Source organism: Balaenoptera borealis (genome assembly GCF_965194805.1).
Source record: "Balaenoptera borealis genome assembly, chromosome: 2".
NCBI lineage: Eukaryota > Metazoa > Chordata > Mammalia > Artiodactyla > Balaenopteridae > Balaenoptera > Balaenoptera borealis.
Genome location: NC_138867.1, coordinates 177,914,714 through 177,939,074, shown reverse-complemented (window position 1 = coordinate 177,939,074; position 24,361 = coordinate 177,914,714). Strand labels below are relative to the sequence as shown.

The window sequence follows — 24,361 nt, the reverse complement described above, 5'->3', positions numbered from 1 at the left end:
GCGGGTTTCTTTTCTATTCTTTCTTTTTTTAGTGGTTTTGGTTTTATTTTTCTTGGGTAAATACTTAGGAGTAGAATGTCTGGGTCATATGGTTGATACCCGTTTATAAGAAACTACCAGATCTTTTTTCCAAGTAGTTGTACCATTTTACATTCCCACCAGCAGTGTAGGAGAGCCCCATTTGGTCCAGATACTCACTAACACTTGGTACCCTCAGTATTCTGAGTTAGCTATTCCAGTGGGTATGTAGTGGTGTTATTACCAAGTTTTAATTTGCATTTCCCTGATGACTTCATTCTTCTCATCCATTGTATGGTGTTCTCTTCTGTTGTATTGTGTTGTATGCACCCCTCAATTGGTGGACATACATGTTCTCCACCATTTTTTACAAGAACTCTCAAAACTGCAGGTAACACCTTTTGGCACGTACTCGCCGTGCATATGGTTTCTCCAGGATCAGTGGCAGAGAGGAATAGTATAGGGTGAACACGGTTTGGATTTAATCTTTCTGCCAGAGAACATTCTGACCCACAGCATCAGCTCACCCCGCTTGATGTTACCGAACTCTAAAATTCTTGCCAATCTGATGAATGAAAAAGAGCATCTTTTTGTCTGTTCACTGGCACACAGTCGACACTCAATATCTATCTGGCGAATGAGTGGATGGATAGATGATCGAATGAATGACGACTGCTCCTTGCCCACTAAACGAACCTAGAGGGTCTCTCCAGAGCCCAGATAGGAAACAAAGGTTGGGGCTCCACCCCTTCCCGAACCCGACCCCGCCCCTGAGTCCCGCCCCCACCCGCTCGGGACTCCCATTGGTGGGGTCGCGAGAGGATGACCAGGTGGGAGGGACGGGCCCGGGTCCGGGGCGGGGCGCTGCAGCCCGCGGAGCCTCTCGCCCTGCCGGGCTGGGGTCGCGCTGGCTCAGACTCCCCTCCCCGCCCGCCGCGGCCATGGTGGACGAGCGGAAGGACGGAGCCTACGGTAGGAGCCGCCTCTGGCCCGCGTCCGCCTCTGCTGAGTTCGGGGGCCTTGGTGGGGGGAAACATCCGAGATCTTAAACACCCGCGCTGCAGCTGGGGGCCTCCTGCTTCCCGGCCTTGCATACCGCTCTGCGCCGCGCCCACACCCACCTGCTCCCGCCAGGTCGCCCTTCATCCGCTCTCGGGATCCCCTGCTCCCCCTCCGGCTGATGGGCCGGGACACACGGCGCATGCTCCGCCCGGGGAGGTCCCGTTATCTGGGCGGCTCGATGCAGGGCGGGGGAGGGGAGGCACGGCTACCGGGGCTCGGAAAAGGACCAGGGCCCCAACCTCCCCAAATCCTCCCCTTCCAATTCCCTTTGCCCACTTCTTCCTCTTGCTCACATCCCCCTAGAGGTAGCAGTCCCGGGCTTTCGGCCAGATGGGGAAACTGAGGCAAGACTGGGCAGACCCAATGCTGGGGTGGGAGGCGATCGGGTCTCGCCCGCCGTCTGGGAAGGGCGGAAACAAGGGCACCACCGGCGAAGGGACAGGAAGGAAACAGGAAACAACTGAGAAACTTTCCCCGCCCTGTGCAAGGAGCCGGGGGTGCTCGCTCCCATTTCGAGGGGTCCCAGCGACAGGGACCCCCTCCCGCGAACCTCTGAGGGCGGCCTTCGCCTCTGGGCCTATGGGATGGGGCAAAGATGAGGCTTCCTCCCCACCCACGCCCTGCAGAGCTTCCCTTCCCAGGGTTCTACGGAGGGGTGTGCGGTCCTCAGTTTCTCTTTTCTCCTTCATTTTGGGTCCCCAGGGCTCAGGTGGGCATACAGCCCATGTGGCACTGCCTTGGGCTAAAGGGGCTCTGCCACCCCTCCTTGTGTGTCTGAAACTTCCTGGAAACTGTGAGACCGAAGGGCCTTGGGGAGGGGGCCGGAAACCGCTCAAAAATAATCAAGAAAAACGAGCTGGCTAGAGCTGTGCCTCCCTCCCCCCAGGGACTGTGGCCTTCAGAGGCTGCAAAGAGAGACAGATAGGGGAGGCTGGGCTCTCCCCGCCCAGCCCAGCCAACAGCCTGGCAACTGCACAGCCTCTCCCCTCTCTGCTTGAAGCTGCCAGCCCAGACCTCCTGAGGGGCCCCCTTGCTCTTGGTTTTGGCCCAAGCTCCAGACCCTGTGGCTGCCCGTGCTGTGCGCCCCTTCGGTGTGGCTGGCTGTCTCTGATCTGGGATTCTCTGCCTGGGGTCCTGCCTGCCTGTGGGCAGCACCTGAGGGATCTTTGGTCTCCCTGAGGCAAGCCTGGGGGCAGAGTGGACAATGATATGATTCACCCAGCCTTGAATTTGGCCAAAGGGAGCCAGCCATGCATGGTCTTGCCAGGAACACGCTGGAGACAGGGGACCTATGTGCCCAACAGACCTTGTGCTGGGCACTAGAAGCACATTCCATCGACAAATATGTATTGAGCATCCTTCAGGCACTGTCTAGACATGGAGAACACAGCAGTCAACAGAGTGGAAAAATTCTTGAATAAATAGGTAATTTTAGGTAGGGGTTTGTGTGTGTGTGTGGTGGGGGGAGGATCATCTGGGATTATTTTAGGTGACCAAGGGCTGGAGGTTGAGCCAGCCATGGGAAGATTTAAGCAAAATGTGGCAGAGGGAACAGCAAACAAACCACACAGTTGCTTAATTATTTCTCTCTGTGAGGCCGGTGAGTGTGAGATGGAGACTTCAGCTGGGTCTTGCAGCCAGGCCCTCACCTCCTCCAGAGGGGCCACATGGCTTGAATCCTCAGAGTGGGTGGCGGGGGGTGGTGGCGTGTCTTGCTTAGTTTGTAAGTAGTCCATTCTCATCAGAACCAAAAACCTAGGGCCCTTGCTCTGCCCTGTGAAGTCCCTGCCAGATAACGAGATTTCCTTTGGGAACAGTGTGCTTTGGAAAGAGTGGCTCACAAATCCTCCCCTGTACCCCAGTGCCTTCCCATCAGTCATTGTGAATTTAGTGGGTGATATCAGACAGACATAGGCTCAAATCCTGGTTGGTTCTGATACATACGAGCTGTGTGGCCATGTGCGAGTTGGTGACCTCTCTGAGACTCTGTATCCTCATCTGTAGGGCTGGGCAGACTGTACTGGCTGGTGGGAAGTGTTTTGCACAGTGCCTGGTAAGCTGTACGTGCTCAGGAGGGCTCTGGGACTGGTGATACTGGGGACATGGATTTTTCCATGAGCTGCTGGAGAAGCAGCCCTATCTGTTGAGGCACATACTTGGACAAGACTGGGCAGGACAGAAAGCTCCTTCCCTATCAGACACCATATCTAGAGGAAGGCAGCATCTCTGAGGAAACCAGGAAATGGCTCTTGACCCCGATGGATGTCAGCAAGGGGCACTGCCATCCTTCCCAGCCCACTCTTGGCATGAGCAGTATGGAAAAAGATTCTAGAACCTAAAACAATAGACTCTGATGGGGTTCGGGGACTGGGAAAAAAGTCATGGTGCTTGTTTTAAAAGCAGATTCCATGGCTCATTCGCTAGAGAGTTCAACTCAGCCAGCAGTAGGGCTCTGGCATCTGAATTGTTAAAAAATATTGTGGAAGAGGGTATTGTTAATTGTAACTTTTTGCAGGGGAAGAGATAATACATTCACATGCTTCAAAAAACAAAAGATACAAGCTTTATCGTGAAAAATCTCCCTCTTGCTCCCTCTCCCAACATCACACTCCCTTCTTGGGATGCATCAGTATTACAACATCTTGTGTTTTCTTCCAAACAAAGTCTAGGCCTTAGACCTTTGCATGCAATTATATACGTATTCTTTATTTAGTGGCTTTGTTCCCCTTTTACAAAAATGTCAGCAAATCCCTAGAGTACTAGCTTCATGAGGCAAGAAGGCATGTCTGTTTGGTTTGAAGGTGTATCCACAGTGCCTGGCACATAGCACATAGTAGGTGCTCAACAAATATTTGTCAAATGAAAAGGTGTGTGTTTCACATCGTGTTGCTTTTTTTTCCTTTTTCTTAATATATGTCGGAGATGATCCCTTTCTCATATCAGCACCTGGAAACCCTCCTCAATCTTTGCTGATGGTTGCATTAAGCTGTGCATTTGTGGGTGGACCCTCTTATATTGAACCAATCAAGGGGAATATTTTAAACATTTTTGTTAAGATGAAATTTCATTTTATGTATTTAATATATTTTGGCCCTGCCGTGCAGCTTGCAGGATCTCAGTTCCCCGACCAGGGATCAAATCTGGGCCATGGAAGTGACAGCACCAAATCCTAACCACTAGGCCACCAGAGAACTCCCTAAAGTTTTTATTGAAGTAGAAAATTCATACGTAAAAGGGCATAGATTCTAAATGTATGAGGTAACCAGCACCTAGATCAGGTAAAAAATATTACCAGCTTCCTGAATCCCCTCATGCCCAAGGAGGGCCTATCATTATTAATATTTTTTTAAAAATTTTTGTGGTAAAATACATAACATAAAATTTACCATCTAAACCATTTTTAAGGGTACAGCTCAGTAGTATAAGGTATTGTTATTACATTGTTGCACTGTGGCCTGTTTTTGTAAAGCCAATGGGCTAAGAACGGCTCTTGTATTTTTAAAGGGTCCTTAGAAGAAGAATATGTGATAGAGGTGACATTTGAACCAGAAAGCTTAAAATTTTTAATGCCTGGCCCTTAGAAAAAATTTGCAGATCTCTGGTAAGAACCTTCTCATCACTGCAGAAAGTTCTTTCCGGCCCCTTCCCAGTCAATCCCCAATGGGAGAATAATAATAATAATTATTATTATTATTTTGACCACACCACGCAGCTTGCGGGATCTTAGTTCCCCCACCAGGGATTGAACCTGGGCCACGGTAGTGAAAGTGCCAAGTCCTAACCACTGGACCACCAGGGCATTCCCAGGGAGGATTATTTTAAAACAGAATTTAAAGTTTTTTATAACAAAATTAATATATTCTCTCTGCTGGGCTGGGGGTAGGGGCTGAAAATTAAAAATAAGCCCTCAACCGCACAGAAGATTTTAGCTTTCCAAGTGAAAGAACCCTTCACATACCCTCAGCTAGCTGTCCTCACCCCAGAGGTAAGACAGCCAAGAAAACTCTTTCCAGAGCTTAGACTATTTATTTCTGTGTGTATGTGTGGCATCTGTATCTTTTTTAAGCCTCCTCAGGCTGGTTTAATGAGAAAGGGTACTGTTCCTAGCGTGGGCTACTATGTTGCCTTGTGAGATGAAGAACCTTGCAGATGCAAAACAATGTCTAATTATGTTAGTTTGTGAAATAGCAAAGTGGGGAACAGGGTGCGTAACAAAACGGGGGATGAGGGATAACCATCTAGAAATCTGCCTAGGTATGTGCCCTGTGGACAGCATCTAGAAGGGAAACCAGTGAGAGGAATACCCCCAGGGAGAGGAAGTGAAGGCTCTGGGCCAGGGGTGAGAGGGAGAGGGATTTTTCTTAGTCCAAAGGCTTGTTCTGCCTGAAGTTGTTTTTTTGTTTTAATCTTGATAAGCATACAGGTTACTTAACATAAGCAAGTTCATTCATAACTTCCTTCAGCAAACATTTATTGTGCAGGTACCATGTGCCAGGTTCTGTCCTAGACCCTGGAGACCCAGCACTTGTCAAGCTGAAATTGTAGAAAGGAACCCAGACAAGATACTAAGATGAATGGAGAAAATTCTCACAATGTCAGAGAAGGTGCTCTGGAGAAAAGTTTAGCAGGAAGGAGGGATAGGAGTGATCTATAGGGCCTGGAAGCAGGGTTTAAAATTTCAAACAGGATCAGAGAAGGTCATCCTGAGGTGACCAGAGGAGTGAGAAAGGGAGCTGTATAGAATGTTTCAGGCGGTGGGCAAGGCATGTGCAAAGGCCCTGGGGCTGGAGCGTGTCTGGTGTGTTTGAGGAGCAGCCAAGAGGTGCGTGTGGCTGGAGTGGAGAGATCAAGGGGGTATAATGGGAGGAGGTGGGGGCAGAGTGTACAGGGCTTTGTGGATCGTGGGAGGACTTGGGCTTCTGTTCTTTTTTTTTTTTTTTTGGCCGTGCCACGTGGCTTACAGAATCTTAGTTCCCCAACCAGGGATTGAACCTGGGCAGTGCAAGCGTGGAGTCCTAACCACTGGACCACTGGACTGCCAGGGAATTCCCTGGGCTTCTGTGCTGAGAGAGGTGGGAGTCATTGAGTTCTGAGCAGAGGAGGGACCTAGCCTGACTCAGGGGTTCACAGGTACCCCCTGGCCTTTCTGGGGTGCAATGGCAGAAGCCAGGAAACCAGGCCAGAGGTGATAGCACTAGTCAAGGGACATGAATCGCCTTGTACCAAGGTGCTAAATAAATGAACACATCTACAAAAAAAGTTAAGCAGAGTTCTGACTCTCAGCCAGGTTCTGGAACCCAGGATTGGCTCCGTTCCAGTTCCAGCTCCATTCTTCTAGCTCTGTACTAGCAGAGACCTTTAGTATCCCTGAACCTTTCATATCTGTACCTTTTGCATATCTGAGCCTCAATTTCTCCATCCAGAAAACGGGGTTAATGACAGTATCAGCTCCCTCTCAGGGCTGCCTCAAGGGTTCAGTGAACTCATGTGGGTATAGCACTTAGCTCAGAGCTGGGTCTACAGTAAATGCCTAGTTAATCGGAGTTATTCACAGAGCACACAGTTCAAGAGCATGGTATAGATAGCCAACAAGGACATACTGTATAGCACAGGGAACTCTGCTCAATACTCTGTAATAACCTAAATGGGAAAAGAATTTGAAAAAGAATAGATATGTGTATATATATAATGGAATCACTCCGCTGTACATCTGAAACTAACACAACATTGTTAATCAGCTATACTCCAATATAAAATAAAAATTGAGGGAATTCCCTGGCACTCCAGTGGTTAGGACTCTGCGCTCTCACTGCCAAGGGAGGGCCTGGGTTCGATCCCTGGTCAGGGAACTAAGATCCCACAAGCCTCGCAGTGTGGCCAAAAAAAAAATTGAAAAAATTTTTGGAAAAAAAAAAAAAGAGCATGGTGTCAGGACCAGAGTTCAAAACCTCAGCTCCTGCCGGCTGTGTGATTTCAGACAAGTCACAAAGCATCTCTGTGCCTCCATTTCTTCATTGTGCCATCTGCCCTCAGAGCCTCGTTGAAAGGATAAAATGGATTCCTAGAAGGAAATATCTGCTTTGGTGCCCGGCATACAGTAGGTGCTCTGTCTTTGGTCCTATCATGGTGGCCAGTAGAATCACTTCTAGCTTTCCTACCCCACCCTTCTGTCAAAGGGGTTTTTCTGGGCAGCTGGGATGCGCATTACCCAGGCAGAGATTTCTGGGAAGGCAGTGGTGAGCTGGCCTGCCTGCATGGGCGAGGCCTTTGGCCATTGCAGGCCTTGGGGACTTGGCCTGTATCCAGAGGCCTCAGACTGGGTAGCACTTGATGTCCTGGCACGAGCATCGTGACTGGGTAGCCTGTATCTGTTTCCTTATCTCCTACACCCACTGAACTGGGTGCGCTGGCCTTCGTACTCAGCAAGGCTGGGACCCAACGACCGCCTCCCCTCCCCGATCCTGGTCTAACGGTCCAACTTTCCCATGCCTTCTCCCCCACCATTGTCACATCTTTAGCTCTGCCTCTCCCAGTATCTGCCCCCAAAAGGCCTGGGTTGGAGCCAGAGGGACCTTGGTTTGATTCAGAGCTCCATCCCTCACCAGCTATGTGGTCTGAGCACGTGGCCTCAGTTTGCCCCCTCTGTCAAATGGTACCGTGCTCCTGGTTAGCATTTCTTTTCTCTTATGTTTTGTTTTCTTTTGGCCGTGCCGTGGCTTGCGGGATTTTAGTTCCCTGACCAAGGATCAAACCCAAGCCCTCGGCAGTGAAAGCGAGTCCCAACCACTGGACCACCAGGGAATTCCCCTGGTTACCATTTCTTAAAGCCTTGTACCCCAGACCTGTGCTAAGTGCTTTTTGAGCACCAAGCCCTGGCAACAGCTACCAGTAAATGCAAGGATGAGTCCCATTCTCCACACAGGAAAACGTTAGCCTGGAGAGGGAAAGGGCTTGTCAATTTCCCCACCCACATTGCCGGGAATGAGTGACATGCCTTTACCACTGCCGGTTGTTATAAGCAGAGCACATGAAACATGCTGGCACAGACTTGGGCTCAACACGTGTGGGTTCATGGCTTAGAGACCAGGGGGCAGCGAACTTCTGTAAAGGGCCAGAGAGTCAATATTTTCACATACAATCTATGCCTGCTACTCGAGTCTGCCATAGGCCACAGACAACATGAAAGCAAGCAGCCATCAACAGTAAGAAAACAGGGACTTCCCTGGTGGCGCAGCGGTTAAGAATCCGCCTGCTACTGCAGGGACATGGGTTCGAGCCCTGGTCTGGGAAGATCCCACATGACGCGGAGCAGCTAAGCCTGTGCGCCACAGCTACTGAGCCTGCGCTCTAGAGCCCGTGAGCCACAACTATTGAGCCCTCGTGCCACAACTACTGAAACCCGCGTGCTTAGAGCCCGTGCTCTGCAACAAGGGAAGCCACCGCAATGAGAAGCACAGGCACTGCAATGAAGAGTAGCATCTGCTTGCCACAATTAGAGAAAGCCTGGGCACAGCAACGAAGACCCAATGCAGCCAAAAATAAATAAAATAAATTTATTTTAAAATAATATGAAAGCGAATGAGCATGGCTGTGTGCCAAGCAAACTTGATTTATAGCCACTGACATTTGAGTTTCACATGACAAAAGTCTTCCTTTGATGTTTTTCAGCCACTTAATGGAAAGACCATTCCTAGTGCTGAGCCATATGAAAACATGGTGGATGGATTTGCCCCACAGGGGGACGGATGGTTTGTCAACCCCTGGCCTAAATGGTTAAGACACCGTGGTAGGGACTTCCCTGGCGGTCCAGTGGTTAAGACTTCACCTTCCAGTGCAGGGGGTGTGGGTTCAATCCCTGGTCGGGGAGCTAAGATCCCACATGCTTTGCGGCCAGAAAACCAAAACATAAAACAGAAGCAATATTGTAACAAGTTCAATAAAGACTTTAAAAATGGTCCACGTCAAAAGAAAAAAAAAATCTTAAAACAAAAAAGACACTGTGGTAGGCAGGATAATGGTTCCCCCAAAGACATCCATGTCCTAATTCCTGGAACCTATGAATATGTTACCATACACGGCATAAGGCACTTTGCAGATGGGACTAAATTTACGATCTTGAGATGGGGAGATTATTCTGGATTATCCAGGTGGCCCCAAGGACAGGGGTCCTTATAAAGAAAAGAGGGGGACTTCCCTGGCTGTCCAGTGGTTAAGTCTCTGCGCTTCCACTGCAGGGTGCGTGGGTTCGATCCCTGGTCAGGGAACTAAGATCCTGCATGCCACGCGGTGTGGTCAAAAAGAAGAAGAAAAGAGGGAGGCAGGGGAGTCAGAGGAGGTGATGTAGCAATGGAAGCGGATGTGGGCTTAATGAGAATGCTGGCTTTGAGGATGGAGGAGGAGGCCACGAGCCAAGGAATGAGGGGGGCTTCTAGAAGCTGGAATAGGCAAGGAAACGCAGCCTGGCCAGCACCCTGATTTTAGCCTAGTGAGATTCACTTTGGACATCTGATCTCTAGAACCATAAGATAATAAATTTGTGTTTTGAGCCACCAAGTTGGTGTTAATTACTTACAGCAGCCATAGAAAACACTAACTCAGGAGCTGGGTGGCCCAGCTCTGTTGCTCACCATCTTTGTGGCCACCAGCCTGTGTTTCTCTCTGGGCCTCAGTTTCCGCATCTGTGAAATGGGGGTAATGATGGGATCAACCTCACAAAGTTGCTATAAGGGTGAGCGGAGGTAAACCGTGTAACGTTTCAGAAAAGTGCCTGGCACACAGTAAACGGGTCAGAAATATGGAGGCGCTGGGGGCATTCTACTGTTATTATTTTGCAGCATTTTTGCAAAGATTCAGCAAGTTTCCATCCTCAGGCTCAATGATCAAACCATTAGTATTTGCCTTGCCCCTCCCTCCGTCCCCACTTGGCTAATGTTAAAATGAGAGCTAATGGAACCCATCAGATGACAGTACCATTGTTTCCTCTTATATTTCCTGAGCCACCCACAAGGCAACGCCCTGAGCCAAGGCTACACCAGGTGCCTCTCTCTGCTTCTTTAGTTCCATCTTAAAGAGGGGTAACTCAAGTTCACACAGCAAGGCCATAGCGCATCTGTCCCATCACGGCCACTAATTTCCCTGAGAGCTGTCTGAGACTTCACCATGTGTCTTCCCCTCCCCAGCCTGGCCTCGTCATGCTCCTGCTCAGACACCCTCAGTGGTTCCCACTCATTCATCAAAACTGGAGTAGGGACTGACCACTTGTTGCTAGGTGACTGGGGGAGCCACTTCCTCTCCGTGAGCCTCGGTTTCCTCTGCTGTAGAATTGATTGTTGTGTTTTGGCTGCACCGTGCGGCTTGTGGGATCTTAGATCCCCGACCAGGGATTGAACCTGGGCCCTCGGCAGTGAAAGCTCTGAGTCCTAACCACTGCACCGCCAGGGAATTCCCTAAAATGGGTTGTTGATAGGATCACCCGTATTGTAAAGAGCTCTGCGCCAGTGTCTGAAAGATATTCCTTGGTTCTTAACTGCTGGACTGCCAGGGAAGTCCCAGCCCCAGCTGTTCTTATCTGATGGTTCCCACTCTGCCAGTTTGGCTGACATAAGAAACTTCTGGCGCTCCTTTCTCTCTTCCCCCACCCACCTTACCCGTCTCACCTGCTATCAGATGGTAGAAATATGCTCTTGTGTTTTCCCATCCTACTTGTCATAGTTTTGAGTTTTATATAGTTGCATGATTAATCCATGTGGAATTTGTTTTGCTATGTGGTGGGAGTGGAGTTAACTTTATTTTCTTCCAAATGAGCAGTCAAGGCTACTGACTGATTTATCCTTTCCCTGCCAACTGGAAATTCCACATTTATCATGTATTCAATTCTTACATGTATAAAACTCAAAAATTAATTTTTTAAATACGTGCACCCGGAAAACTCTAAGCTGCATTTTTATTTTCAGTTTTAGCTATATTATACATGGATTATATATCGTGGTTATTCATTTAACAAACTCTGACTGAGTGCCTGTCTTGTGCCAGATGCTATGCTGGGCGCTGGGGGCAAAGTTATGAACAAAACAGACATAAATCCCTGCCCTTGTGCAGCAAACAGACATGGGGGCAGACAATAAACAGTCAATGTGTAAATGAGTCAGAAACAAAATAAAATAGGGTAACAGGAGAGAAGGAGGAAAGGGTGCTGTTTTATTTATTTTTTTAAAAAAATTTATTTACTTTTATTTTTATTTTTGCCTGCATTGGGTCTTCGTTGCTGTGCGCAGGCTTTCTTGCGTCGAGCGAGGGCTACTCTTTGTTGCGGTGCGCGGGCTTCTCATTGTGGTGGCTTCTCTTGTTGCCGAGCACGGGCTCCAGGCTCGCGGGCTCGGTAGTTGTAGCGCACGGGCTTAGTTGCTCCGCGGCATGTGGGATCTTCCCAGACCAGGGCTCGAACCCGTGTCCCCTGCATTGGCAGGAGGATTCTTAACCCCTTCCTCACCAGGGAGGCCCCAAGGGTGCTGTTTTAGACAGGATGGTCAGAGAAAGCCTCTCTGAGGAGGTGATGTTTGAGCTTGAAGGAGGTGGAGCCAAACGGCTGTCTCAGGGAAGAGCTTTCTGGGGAGAGGGAACAGCTAGAGCAAAGGTCCTGAGGTGAGACTGTGCCTGGTGAGTTATAGTCTAATCAGGGGGGGGGACATGGGCTGGTGGTGGCCTGGGTGAGGGCAAGTCCACCATCCTCCTGGGCAACAGATGCCCATTGAAGGAGACCCAGCCCAACCTCCCCTGATTTTTTTTGCTGGAATATTTTGAGGGTTGAAATTCAAAAAGGAAAAAAATATAAATACATCATTCTTTTCTCAAAAAATTTAAAAAATTTTCCACGTTAAAACGGTTGCTATACTAGTGTTTGTCTCCTATTTAGAAGTAGACGGTTAGATGGCAAATAGAATTTCATGACATTTTATGAAGCCCTCATGGTCAAAACCTTTAATAAATGCGAAAAAGTTTAAAAAGCAGTGTACAGTGTAACCAGTATAACCTACAGTATAACCAGGGTGCCAGTGAGGCTGGAACGGAGCAAGGAAAGGGGAGAGTGGGAGGGGGTGAAGGCAGGGAGGAGGGGACAGGGCAGAGCAGGCAGGGCCTTGTGGGAATGGTGAGGAGTCGGGCTTTTCCTCAGAGTGAGATGGGAGCCATAGAGGGTTCAGGGCAGAGGACGGAGTGCCCTGACTCGGGTGTTCACAGGCTCCTCTGGCCCCTGTGGGCGAATGGACAGTGGGGGACAAGTGTAGGAGCTGAGAGACCAGGGTGGAGGCACCTGCACTGTCCAGGCGGGAGACGACAGCCGTGTGACAAGGGTGGGAGCCAAACAGGGGGTGAGAGTGGTTGGATCCTGAATAGATTCTGAAGGCAAAGCTGATGTGAAGCAAAGAGAGAGGTGTCCCAGGTTTCCAGCCTGAGCACTCAGGAGGACAGAGCAGCTTGGGGGACAATGGGGGCTCGATGTGGTCATGCTGAGTGGGAGGTGCCCATGAGACCCCCATGTAGGGTGCTGGGGGGCAGGTGTCACAGGGTCGTGCTGCTCAGGAGTGAGGCCCTCCCCAGGGACCCCTGAGTCCCTCCCCAGGGACCCATATTTGAGCATCATCACGGTGGAGCTGGTGGCTGAAGGCCGGAGTTTGCAAGAGTGTCCCCCGGGGACCTAGCGTATCTGGGAAGAGAGAGGCTGTGGCCTGGGCACTGCCTGCACTGGGCGGGGTGGGACCAGCCGGCCTTTGGGCTGGCAGGGACCGTGGCAACCACAGGGCTACTTTGGGAGGCCTGGTCACCCAAGGGCATCGCTTGGAGCCTTGGGCCTCGCCTGTTTGCTGAAGCCTGTGGGCCAGGGGGCAGGTGGGGCCTCCACAGCTAGAAGCCACTGGGGGGGGTGGTGTGACATTTCTCTAGGGACAAGCTGAGTTGGTGACCAGAGTCCCATCAGGGGGTGCCTGACTCTGAAGCAACAGGTACGATTATTGAGCACCAACTGTTCTCTTATAACCCCATGCTGGCTGTATGCTCCACACTAGATAGCTCTTCCTGCTGACTATACCCTGACGCCAACTGTATCATGCCACATCACCTGTAGAGCTGGTTGTACTATGAAGTATACAACTGGCCCCAAGGGCTGTTGGGAGATGCAGTTTGAACAGGCACATGATCAAGAGAGTATACAGCTGGCGCAGGGGTGGATGGTTGGTGTAGGGGGTGTAGCCAGCTGACTGGGAATGCTATGCTGACTGTGTACCCTCCCACCAGCTGTACAACTCCCCGCTGACTGTATGCCTCCCACCAGCTGTATACCGCTACCCCTACTGTACACCCCAAACTGATTAAACACCCCGAATTGTATACCTCCATGTGGGCTGTATACCCCATGCTGGCAGTACCCCCATACCTACTGTATACGTCCACATCCGCTGAGTATTCCTACACTGACAATATACTACATCCATGCCAACTGTATACTTCTTGGTATCCCATGCCTGGTCTTTGGCTGGTTTTGGTTTTATGCTTTAGACCCATTTCACAGTTGAGGAAGCTGAGGCTCAGAGAAGGCAAGGCCCTGGCCTGAGTATCCTTGGGCTCAGATGGGGCAGGAACATTCAAATCCAGGGCCACCCGGTAGGATATCAGCTCCACAAGAGCAGACCCACAAGACTGGGTCTCTCACATGCCACTGTACCCAACAGACGCTCAATAAATACGTGTTCTTCAAAGCAGTGGCTTCAGGATTATCGACTGTGAGAGTGTGCAAGGGTGGTGAGCTGAGGTGTGTAGCCTTGGGGGCCACAAAGGGACCAGCTGGGGGCAATGCCAGGAAGGGATGTGGCACTGGGGGCTGTCAGTCCTAATTTGGCAGTTTTCAAGAGACAAGGATGTGGATTTTTATATGGACTGTCCCAATATTTAACTGTTGGCATTTACTTTTTAAAAAAATGCATCCACAGGTTGGAGAGTTTTCAGCCCAAATACTCTGTCATTGGTTGTTCTGGTTAAGCCATCTGCCCGTTTTGCTGTGCCTGGCTAGACACTGACCTCCCTATGCCTCAGTTTCCATACCTGGAGAATGGGACAATTATTAGGCGCTTTGCGGGGTTGAGAGATGTTCTAGGGCGGTGTCGCCTGGCTGGGGGCTGGGGGCTAGCCCAGGCCACAGGGTGAAGCCACAGAGTGAAGCCACAGAGTTCCCCGGGTGGGGGCTGGGCGGGGGGGTTGCGGAGAGAGCTAAATCGGGCGGCGGGTGAGTGACGGGAGCAGCTGCCGCCCCGCCCGGCCCTCTCCTCCCTCCCTCTCTCCCTCCCTCCGTTCCGTGGTCCAGTCCGTCCGAGGCAGCCGCTCTGCTAGGGCCGGTCTGACCGGTTTGGGCCGCCCCGCCTGACTCTGCTGGGAGGAGCCGCCGTCAGTCGGTCCCTCGGTCCCTCCCTCGGGACTCCCGTGCGTCCGGACCCGAGGGCTGAGAGGGAGCGCGATCCGGCAGGCGCTCGTCGGGGCAGGGCGCCCGCAGGGATGGGGGGCGAGCGGCAGCATTACTACGGGAAGCACGGTAGGCAGCGCCCCGCTCCCGCGCCCGGGCCTGGCAACTTGGAGGGGGAGGGGGCAGCGGGAGGACCTGGGGTGGAGGGACGAGGGGGGAGCGGAATTGCAGATTTCAGCCTGTATCCCCCACCCCCCATCGTCACCTGGCAACACCCTTCACCCCAACGCCCGCCCGGAGGTCCCTCCAAACTCCTTCATCCGAAGGGTCTGTCCTCGCAGCCTCCCCAGGACTCCTGTGAGAACCATCTCCAGATCCCACCTTGGACTCTCCCCTCTCCACCGGGCTCGCTGGTAGCCCTTTTTCCAGCCCCCTCCCAGTGAGTGGTCGCCAGGTGATAAATCGGGCTGTTCACAGAAAATCCGCAGGATCTCTGAATCTTACTTCTCCGTGGCCAAGACACCCCTAGGAACATCTGGGGAAGGGTGGTCTGCCAGCCCCATCTTGGATCACTCAGCTCAATCTTGCTGAATTTCAGGAACACCACAGAAGTATGACCCCACCTTCAAAGGACCCATTTACAACAGGTAAGCCGTCTGGGTTCCTGAGAGGGGAGGGGTCTCTACTAACACTGCCTCCACCCCTGTTTCTTTACACACCTCCACATTTGTACTCCAACAACCTGGTGATAAATATTTGCAACTTAACGATAAAAGAACTTAAAAGATAAAAGAATGATAAAAGAACGATAAAGGAATTTCCTTAATATACGAAGTCTTTACAAATGAATTTTTAAAACTCAGGCGAAAGACTGGAACAGATCATTTATAGAACACGAAATAGTGTAAACAGTGGAGTTATGGAGAAATGCTCAAACTCACTGGAAAGTAAAGGAATGTAATTTAAAACAGTAACCAAATAGAATTTCCCCATCACAGATTGGCAGAGGCTAAAAAGATTGACACACTAGGGTATACAGAAGTAGAAATATAATGTTGTACACATGAAACTTACATAATGTTATAAATCAATGTTACCTCAATTTAAAAAAAGATTGACACAGTCTGCTCTGAAACTAATTGATAGTCTTTTTTGGAGGGAATTTGGAAATATGACTTTTTCTTTTTTTTTGATGTACGGCTTTGTTCCAGAGATTAAAATTCTATGAAAAAAATTCTCTCAGTACACCTTGCATAGATGGGCAAAATTGTATGATACTGCTGCCTTTTTGAAAATGGCAAAAACCAACAATATGAGTTGCATCTCTTGGAACTAGTTAGATACATTACAGTGCATCCTTAGGTTATTTTATTACACAGCTGTTAAAATGTGCAAGAGCCTTTCTAAATAGTCACTTGGATCCCTCTCAATATATTAGTAAAAAAAACAAGACACAAACAGTGGGTGTATCATAATCATACTTGAGTTAACCAAAAAAAGTTTTTTTTGAAAACATTTGTACCAGTGAATAAAGAACTCACTAGAGGGCTTCCCTGGTGGCGCCTTGGTTGAGAATCTGCCTGCTAATGCAGGGGACACGGGTTCAAGCCCTGGTCTGGGAAGATCCCACATGCCGCGGAGCAACGAGGCCCGTGAGCCACAACTACTGAGCCTGCGCGTCTGGAGCCTGTGCTCCGCAACAAGAGAGGCCACGATAGTGAGAGGACTGCGCACCGCGATGAAGAGTGGCCCCTGCTTGCCACAACTAGAGAAAGCCCTCGCACAGAAACGAAGACCCAACACAGCCAAAAATAAATAAAAATTAAAAAAAAATAAAAAGAACTCACTAGAAATCATTAACACAGGTTACTCCTGGAGGGGAGGGTTATGTGGGAGACAGTTATTGGTTATGTACATTCCTGTATGGTTTAAATTTTATCATGTTCGTATTTAATCTTATGATAATAACAATAGTTTAATTTTTTCTTTTTAGTAAGTGCTAACATGGTGAAACTTATGGGTTTTTGTTTTCATTTTTTCTTCCAGTTTTATTGAGATATAATTGATATACAGTACTGAATAAGTTTAAGGTCTACAGCATAATGATTTTTTAATTTTTAAAATTTTTAAAAAATTTTTGGCTGCGTTGGGTCTTTGTTGCTGCGCGCGGACTTTCTCTAGTTCCCTCGAGTGGGGGCTACTCTTCATTGCGGTGCACGGGCTTCTCATTGCGAGGGCTTCTCTTGTGGAGCACGGGCTCTAGGCGCGCAGGCTTCAGTAATTGTGGGCTCAGTAGTTGTGGCTCGCGGGCTCTAGAGCGCAGGCTCAGTAGTCGTGGCGCACGGGCTTACTTGCTCCGCAGCATGTGGGATCTTCCCAGATCAGGGCTTGAACCTGTGTCCCTGCATTGGCAGGCGGATTCTCAACCACTGCGCCACCAGGGAAGCCCCAGCATAATGATTTGATTTACATATATCATGAAATGATTACCACAAAAAGTTTAGTGAACATCCATGATCTCATATAGATATGAAAGAAAAGAAAAAGAAAAAAATAACTTCTCCTTGTGATGAGAACTCTTAAAATTTCCTCTCTTAACAACTTCCATATATATCATACAACATTTTATTTACCATGTGTACATTACATCACTTATTTATCTTATCATTGGAAGTTTGTACCTTTTGAATACCTTCATCCAATGCCCCCTTCCACTCCCCAACTGCCACCTCTGGTAACCACAAATCTGATATCTTTTTCTATGAGTTAGTTTGTTTTTGAAGTATAATTGACCTACATCACTATGTTAGTTCTGGTGCACAGCATAGTGATTCAGTATTTCTATACATTACAAACTGATCACCACAAAATAGCTTCACTTTAAAAAAACATTAATATGCTATGCTGGTAAGGATGTAGGGAAATGGGCACTTAATCAAAAGAGAGCTGAACATAGCTGCAACCTGCTTTGAGGACAGTGTAGCATGAGGTATTAAAATTTATTTTTTATTTTTTAGTTTTTTTTTATTGAGTTATAATTAATATACAATGTTATATTAGTTTCAGGTGTGCAACATAGTAATTTGATATTTTTATACATTATGAAATGATCACTGCAATCAGACCAGTTACCACCCATCACCATACAAAGTTGTTACAATATATTTTTTTTAAATATTTATTTATTTATTTATTTGGTTGTGCTGGGTCTTAGTTATGGCAGGTGGGCTCCTTAGTTGCAGCTCGTTGGCTCCTTAGTTGCAGCATGTGGGCTTCTTAGTTGTGGCTCCAGGGCTCCTTAGTTGTGGCATACAAACTCTTAGTTGTGGCATGCATGTGAGATCTAGTTTCCTGACCAGGGATCGAACCCGGGCCCCCTGTATTGGGAGCACGGAGTCTTATCCACTGCGCCACAAGGGAAGTCCCCAAAGTTGTTACAGTATTTTTGACTGTATTCCCTATGTGTATATTACATCCCCATGACTTATTTATTTTGTAGTTGGAAGTTTGTACCTCTTAATCCCCTCTACCTGTTTCGTCCATCCCCCACCCACCTCTAGTCTGACAACTGCCAGTTTGTTCTCTGCATCTATGAGTCTGTTTCTGTTTGTTTTGTTTGTTCATTTGTTTCATTTTTTAGATTCCACATATAAGTGAAAGCATACGTTATTTGTTTCTCTGTCTGACTTATTTCACGTTGCAGAATATCCTCCAGATCTATTCCATGCTGCTGCAAATGGCAAGATTTCATCCTTTATGGGGGGCTGAGTAATATTCTACTGTATACATATACACCACATCTTTATCCATTGATCCATGGATGGGCACTTAGGTTGCTTCCATATCTTGGCTATTGTAAATAGTGCTGCAGTGAAAGGTATTAATATTTAAAATGCACGTGCCCTTCGGCACAGCATTGGTACCACTCAGGAACATGTGTCCAAATAACACATACCTATATGTGTGTACAAGGCAGGATGGGTCCATGATATCCAGGGCACCAGTACTCCCACCCTGACACGGTCTCTTGCTCCCCAGAGGCTGCACAGACGTCATTTGCTGTGTCTTCCTCCTCCTGGCCATTGTGGGCTATGTGGCTGTAGGCATCATAGGTGAGCAAAGGAGGGGATGGGATTGGGGTTCCAGGGTGGAAGGGCAAGCCACCGCCTCTGGGGCAGAAGTGGGGCTGGTGCTGAGGAATGGCAGCCCCTCAGCATCCCTGGATCCCTCCACAGCTTGGACTCATGGGGACCCTCGAAAAGTGATCTACCCCACTGATAGCCGAGGCGAGTTCTGCGGGCAGAAGGGCACGAAAAATGAGTGAGTCTGGCTCCTTGGGGCCTGCTGGGTCTGGAGAGGAGTGTGCGGGAGAGCTTCATGAGCACTGGGGAGAAGGTTCTAGGCTTTCCTCGCTTCCATCCATCCACTAGTCCAGTCAACAAGTATTTATAAAACTCCCGCCATCCCCAGCCTCTGTTCTAGGCCTTGGGGACATAGCACTAAATGAGACATTCAAAGTCTTGTCCTCTGGTAGCCCACATTTTAGGGGAGAGACAGAGAGGGGACAGTCCCGGATCTGATGTCCGCGGGTGATGAATAGTTGAGGTAAAAGAGCAAGTTCAATCCAAGCTGTGCCATTCCCTGGCTGTGTGACCTATGGCAAGTGTCTCAGCCTCTCTGGGTCTCATTTTCCTTATCTCTGAAATGGGGATCATGACAGTCCCACTCTCATGGGGCTGTTGTGATGGTTAGATGAGCCAGCACATGTCCAGTGCTTAGAAGAGCACTTGGCATGGAGTTGCTGCTGCTGTGGTTATTACTGTTGTTATTGTTTTCATTAAGATAGTCTATATAGGCTGATTGAGGAGTCTTGACAGTTTCCATCTCCCTTCCCCAACCCCAGGAACAAACCCTTCCTGTTTTATTTCAACATTGTGAAGTGTGCCAGCCCCCTGGTCCTGCTGGAATTCCAGTGTCCCACCCCCCAGGTAACTCGTCCCCTCCCCCCCTCTTTCCTGTCCCCCCCCTTCCACCATCTGGTCCTTTTCCCCTTGTAGCGGCAGCTTCTCTCCCAGCCCTTTCTCTCTCCCTGGTGAATAGGGGGAAGGGGGTGGGACCTCTGTCTTGAGAGGCGATCAGGTGTCTATCCGGACCCCACTCAACCCCTGCCTCCTGCCCCCCCAAGATCTGCGTGGAGAAATGTCCTGACCGTTACCTCACCTACTTGAACGCTCGCAGATCCCAGGACTTTGAGTACTACAAGAAGTTCTGTGTGCCTGGCTTCCAGAACAACAAGGTAAGCAGATAACTGCCCAGGCAGGGGCAGGTCGAGAGTGCTGGCCCGCAGGATTGACCCCCTCCCTGTCTCTTGGCAGGGTGTGGCCGAGGTCCTCCGAGATGGCGACTGCCCCGCCGTCCTCACCCCCAGCAAACCCCGTGAGTCTGGGGTCCCGTGAGCTTGGGAGGGGCGTGGGGAGGTTTCAGGGGCTCAACCTGACTGGTCCTATCCCCCGCTCTGTGCAGTGGCCCGGCGGTGCTTCCCAGCCATCCACAGCCACAAGGGGGTCCTCATGGTGGGCAACGAGACAACCTATGAGGATGGGCATGGCTCTCGGAAAAACATCACAGAGCTGGTGGAAGGCGCCAAGTGAGGACCATGACCCACCATGCTGGCATCGCATTTTCCTGGGTGGGACAGGGCATCCCCTGGGGCTGGCCCAATCAGGGAGCGGGGTCCGACCTAAAGCCTTGTCTGCCTTCCCCCAGGAAGGCCAATGGAGTCCTGGAGGCCCGGCAGCTGGCCATGCGGATATTTGAAGATTACACAGTCTCCTGGTACTGGATTATCATGTAAGTTGAGAGGGAAGGTAGCCCTCATTGGGCTGCCCTGTCTGAGACTGGCGAGGGGATGGGGTCCGCTCATGTACCCATTTTATCCCCCAGAGGCCTGGCCATCGCCATGGTATTGAGCCTCCTGTTCATCGTCCTGCTCCGCTTCTTGGCTGGCATTATGGTCTGGGTGATGATCGTCATGGTGATTTTGGTCCTAGGCTACGGTACGTCTCTCCCTCCCTGTGTCCTCCCCTCCCCACAGTCTGCAAAATGCCTATGCCCTTTGAGCTGTCATTGGCCCATCAAGAATCTTCTCTTGAGGAAAGTCCCTGGTGGTCCAGTGGTTAGGACTTGGCGCTTCCACTGATGGGGCCTGGGTTTGATCCCTGGTTGGAGAACAAAGATCCTCCAAGCCCTGTGGCACAGCCGAAAAAAAAAAACAAAACTTCTCCTGAGCCATCAGACATCCTCCATCTTTTATCTGGAATATTTGTGAAGATATTCATCTCAACATTGTTTATGAGAGCAGATACTTGGAAACAACCATTAAATCATAATCTTCCCAAGCAGGACTGGATCTGTATTTCATCAACAGCAAATTCATTCTAAAGTATACCATTTTGCACAGTGGTTAAGGCCACATGCTCTGGCACCAGAAAGCCCAGGGTTCAAATGCTGGCTCTGCCAACTCCTTGCTCTGTGACCTTGGGCAAGTGACTCAACCTCCCCATGCCTCAATTTCCTTCTCTATAAATTGGGGATAATTAGTATTTATCAGTTAGGAGGTTTAACGAGAAGAAGACAGTCTGCGGATGAGATGCGGGAGGGCCTGAGGCCTGTGGAACTCAGAGGCAGTGCTCGGAAGCCAGTGCTTCATGTTCTGTTTATTCATTTAAACTTTCCAGGAGGAAAGATGCTGGATGTGCAACCTACACTGGAGACACAGATGTTAAAATATTCATTTAAAAAAAATTTTTTTTTTTTATTTTGGCCATGCCGCGCAGCACGCGGGATCTTAGTTCCCTGACCAGGGATGGAACCCATGCCTCCTGCAGTGGAAGTGTGGAATCCTAACCAGTGGACTGCCAGGGAATTCCCAAAATATTCATTAATAGTGGTTTCTAGCTGGGTGCTGGCAGTTTTGGTGACTAGCTTTTTGTACTTTATCTGTACTCTATAACTTTCTTCTACCAGAGCTAAGGGGAATGGTGAAAATCCCTAATGCTACCCCACTGGATGTTAGCACCCGTGTCCTGCCTCCCCACCCATGAATCATTGTTACAGGATGGCAGAGGGGTCAGGAAAGCGTCAGGCCACACAGCATCCTGGCATCTATTCACTCATTCATTCATCCGTCATGTACTGAATGACTACTATGTTCTGGGCAGTCTTCTAGGTCCTGGGCTTACAGCAGTGAATAAAACAGGACAGATCCTTACTTTTGTGGACCTTATATTCCAGAGGGTATGGGCAAGATGGGCAAGAAACAAACCAGAAAACCTCTGGGATGTCAAAGCTGTGAAGGGGGATAAGAAATTGCAATGTAAGAGGGTATGATTCTAAATGGGGGAAGAGATCCCAGAAGGCCTCATGAGAAGGTGACATTTGAGCAGGGACGAGAAGATGTGAGGATCCAGTTGGGGAGAGACTGAACCAGGCAGCAGGAACAGCAAGTAAAGGCCCTGAGGCAGCAGCAAGCGATGGCAGCCCCTCTCAGCCTTGGTTTTTGTTTCTGTTAAATGGGTGTGGTTGTACATGCTTTGTAATGTTGGGGGAGCCGTCGGAGGGCTGAGGTCAGTTGTAGCACGGTGGTTCCCCACGCAGGAATATTTCATTGCTACATGGAGTACGCTCGACTGCGTGGCGAGGCCGGCTCTGACATCTCCCTGGTGGACCTTGGCTTCCATACGGACCTCCGCGTGTACCTGCACTTGCGGCAGACCTGGATGGCCTTCAGTGAGTCCCAGCTCCCCATTCAGTGAGGCCTGGGTGGGAGTGGGGAGCCCAGGCAGGTGGCGGACTTGATCACTCTCTGTCCCCCCCGCAGTGATCATTCTGAGCGTCCTCGAGGTTATTATCATCTTACTGCTCATCTTTCTGCGGAAGAGAATTCTCATCGCCATTGCACTCATTAAAGAAGCCAGCAGGTGGGTGCCGGGGTGCCAGGGGGTCAGGCTGGGGTGGTCCCAGGGCTGCTCGGGCCTTGATGTCTGTGTTTCTACTCCTCCCAGGGCTGTGGGATACGTGATGTGCTCCTTGCTGTACCCACTGGTCACCTTCTTCCTGCTGTGCCTTTGCATCGCCTACTGGGCTAGCACTGCTATGTATCCACCATCAGACCCTGATCTCCGACCCCGGGGCTGGGGGCTAAGTGCCACACTTGCCTGGAGGTGACCTACATCTTGGGGGCAAAGCCTGAACCTGGTGTGGGAATGGATTCTTTTCCACATGCCCCTGTGGGTCCCTAATCCCAGACGTTGGGTTCCTTAATGAGCCTCTAGCTTTCTGTCCACTTCCAACGAAGCTGTCTATAAGATCTTCAATGACACCGCTTGCTCAGTTGCTGGAAAAACCTGCAACCCTGAGGTGGGTGTCCGGAAGTTGGGGGGTGGCTATTTCTCTAGCAGCCCACAGTCGATCTGAAGGCCTCTCATCCCCACTTGGGGACCATTCAGCAAACATGTGGTGCCTGCTGTATGTCCTGTGCCAGATGTGGGTGGCATGGAGAGGAAGAGATCCAGCCTGGCACCTACTCCCCCCACCCCCTAAGTGCTGATCTACCCACCTCCCCCTCCACCTTGACTTCATTTCCTGCCCCGACACCCCTCTCTTAACCCAGTGACGGTCAGTCCTTCCTTTAGAGCCCCGTCCTTGCCTTTCACAAGCCCCTAACCTGCCTTCTGTGGTCCTCATACTGATCTCTGCCACTTGTGATCTGTCCACATGGCCACTCCATTGATCCCCAAGAGAGCTTATCCCGCCTCTCTGACACCCATTGGGATGATGATCCCTAATCTTGTTTCTAGAAGCCCTTTTGAAAACCCCTATCCTAAACCCCCAATTCCTTGACTTAACTCTGTTCCCCGTGACTCCTGTCCCATCTCGTGGTCTACCTGACAGGTCTGACCTGATGCCCAGAGCCCACTCTGAACCCCTAGCCCCTATGATGTGACCAGGTTCTGCGTCCCTCCCACAGACCTTCCCCTCCTCCAATGAATCCCGCCTGTGCCCTGGAGCCCACTGCCAGTTCGCCTTCTACGGTGGTGAGTCGACTTACCACCGGGCCCTGCTGGGCCTGCAGATCTTCAATGCCTTCATGTTCTTCTGGCTGGCCAACTTCGTGCTGGCGCTGGGCCAGGTCACGCTAGCTGGGGCCTTCGCCTCCTACTACTGGGCCCTGAACAAGCCGGATGACCTGCCTGCCTTCCCGCTCTTCTCTGCCTTCGGCCGGGCGCTCAGGTGGGGCCCCCGGTGGGCTGGGGGTAGGGGTGAGATGGAGTGGAAGAGGCCTGGCTGGACCACTGACCACTCCCTCGGCCCAAAGGTATCACACAGGCTCTCTGGCCTTCGGCTCCCTCATTCTGGCCATCGTGCAGATCATCCGAGTGATACTCGAGTACTTGGATCAGCGCCTGAAAGGTATGGCCCACAGAGGGTTGGCATTAACTCCCGAGGTTGGGGGGGGGGGGGCTAAGGGGCAGGTTAGGATTGGTTCCTGTGGGGGGGTGGGGCTAAGGTGGTGGGACAGAGATTGGTTTCTGCCTATGGTGGGGAAAGGGTGGGGCTGAGGGTCTTGAGTGATTGGTTCCTGTGATGGAGGGGGTGGCTGAAAGAGCCCACTGGGTGTTCTTACTGCTGAGGGGGCGGGAACGAGAGGCCTGGGCCACCATTGGTTCCTGACGAGAGGGTTGGGCTGGGATTGGTTGTACTTCGGGGTGGAGCCAAGGAGGCATCAAGGATGGGCTTCTGCCCTGGAGGCGGGGCCAGGATAGCAGTGTGGGT

At 50.2% G+C, this 24,361-nt stretch overlaps 1 protein-coding gene across 4 annotated transcripts in view; it reads left to right on the top strand.

Annotated features, from left to right (window-relative positions):
• Positions 1-860: 860 nt before the first annotated feature.
• The window catches only part of SLC44A2 (solute carrier family 44 member 2 (CTL2 blood group)), a 28,301-nt gene continuing 4,800 nt past the window's right edge, over positions 861-24,361 (top strand). For 2 of the 4 annotated variants that reach the window (XM_082380217.1, XM_082380215.1), the window contains exons 1-16: positions 861-990; positions 15,126-15,174; positions 18,566-18,639; positions 18,763-18,847; positions 19,431-19,515; positions 19,713-19,823; positions 19,903-19,963; positions 20,051-20,174; positions 20,294-20,377; positions 20,471-20,583; positions 22,184-22,315; positions 22,407-22,506; positions 22,591-22,683; positions 22,861-22,945; positions 23,556-23,818; positions 23,904-23,998. In XM_082380217.1, the coding sequence (XP_082236343.1) occupies positions 960-990; positions 15,126-15,174; positions 18,566-18,639; positions 18,763-18,847; positions 19,431-19,515; positions 19,713-19,823; positions 19,903-19,963; positions 20,051-20,174; positions 20,294-20,377; positions 20,471-20,583; positions 22,184-22,315; positions 22,407-22,506; positions 22,591-22,683; positions 22,861-22,945; positions 23,556-23,818; positions 23,904-23,998 (1,585 nt within the window). In that variant the 5' untranslated portion in view covers positions 861-959. Of the gene's footprint in view, positions 991-14,431; positions 14,657-15,125; positions 15,175-18,565; positions 18,640-18,762; positions 18,848-19,430; positions 19,516-19,712; positions 19,824-19,902; positions 19,964-20,050; positions 20,175-20,293; positions 20,378-20,470; positions 20,584-22,183; positions 22,316-22,406; positions 22,507-22,590; positions 22,684-22,860; positions 22,946-23,555; positions 23,819-23,903; positions 23,999-24,361 lie in introns of those variants that run through there. The other 2 variants (XM_082380216.1, XM_082380214.1) reach the window with 1 other exon arrangement.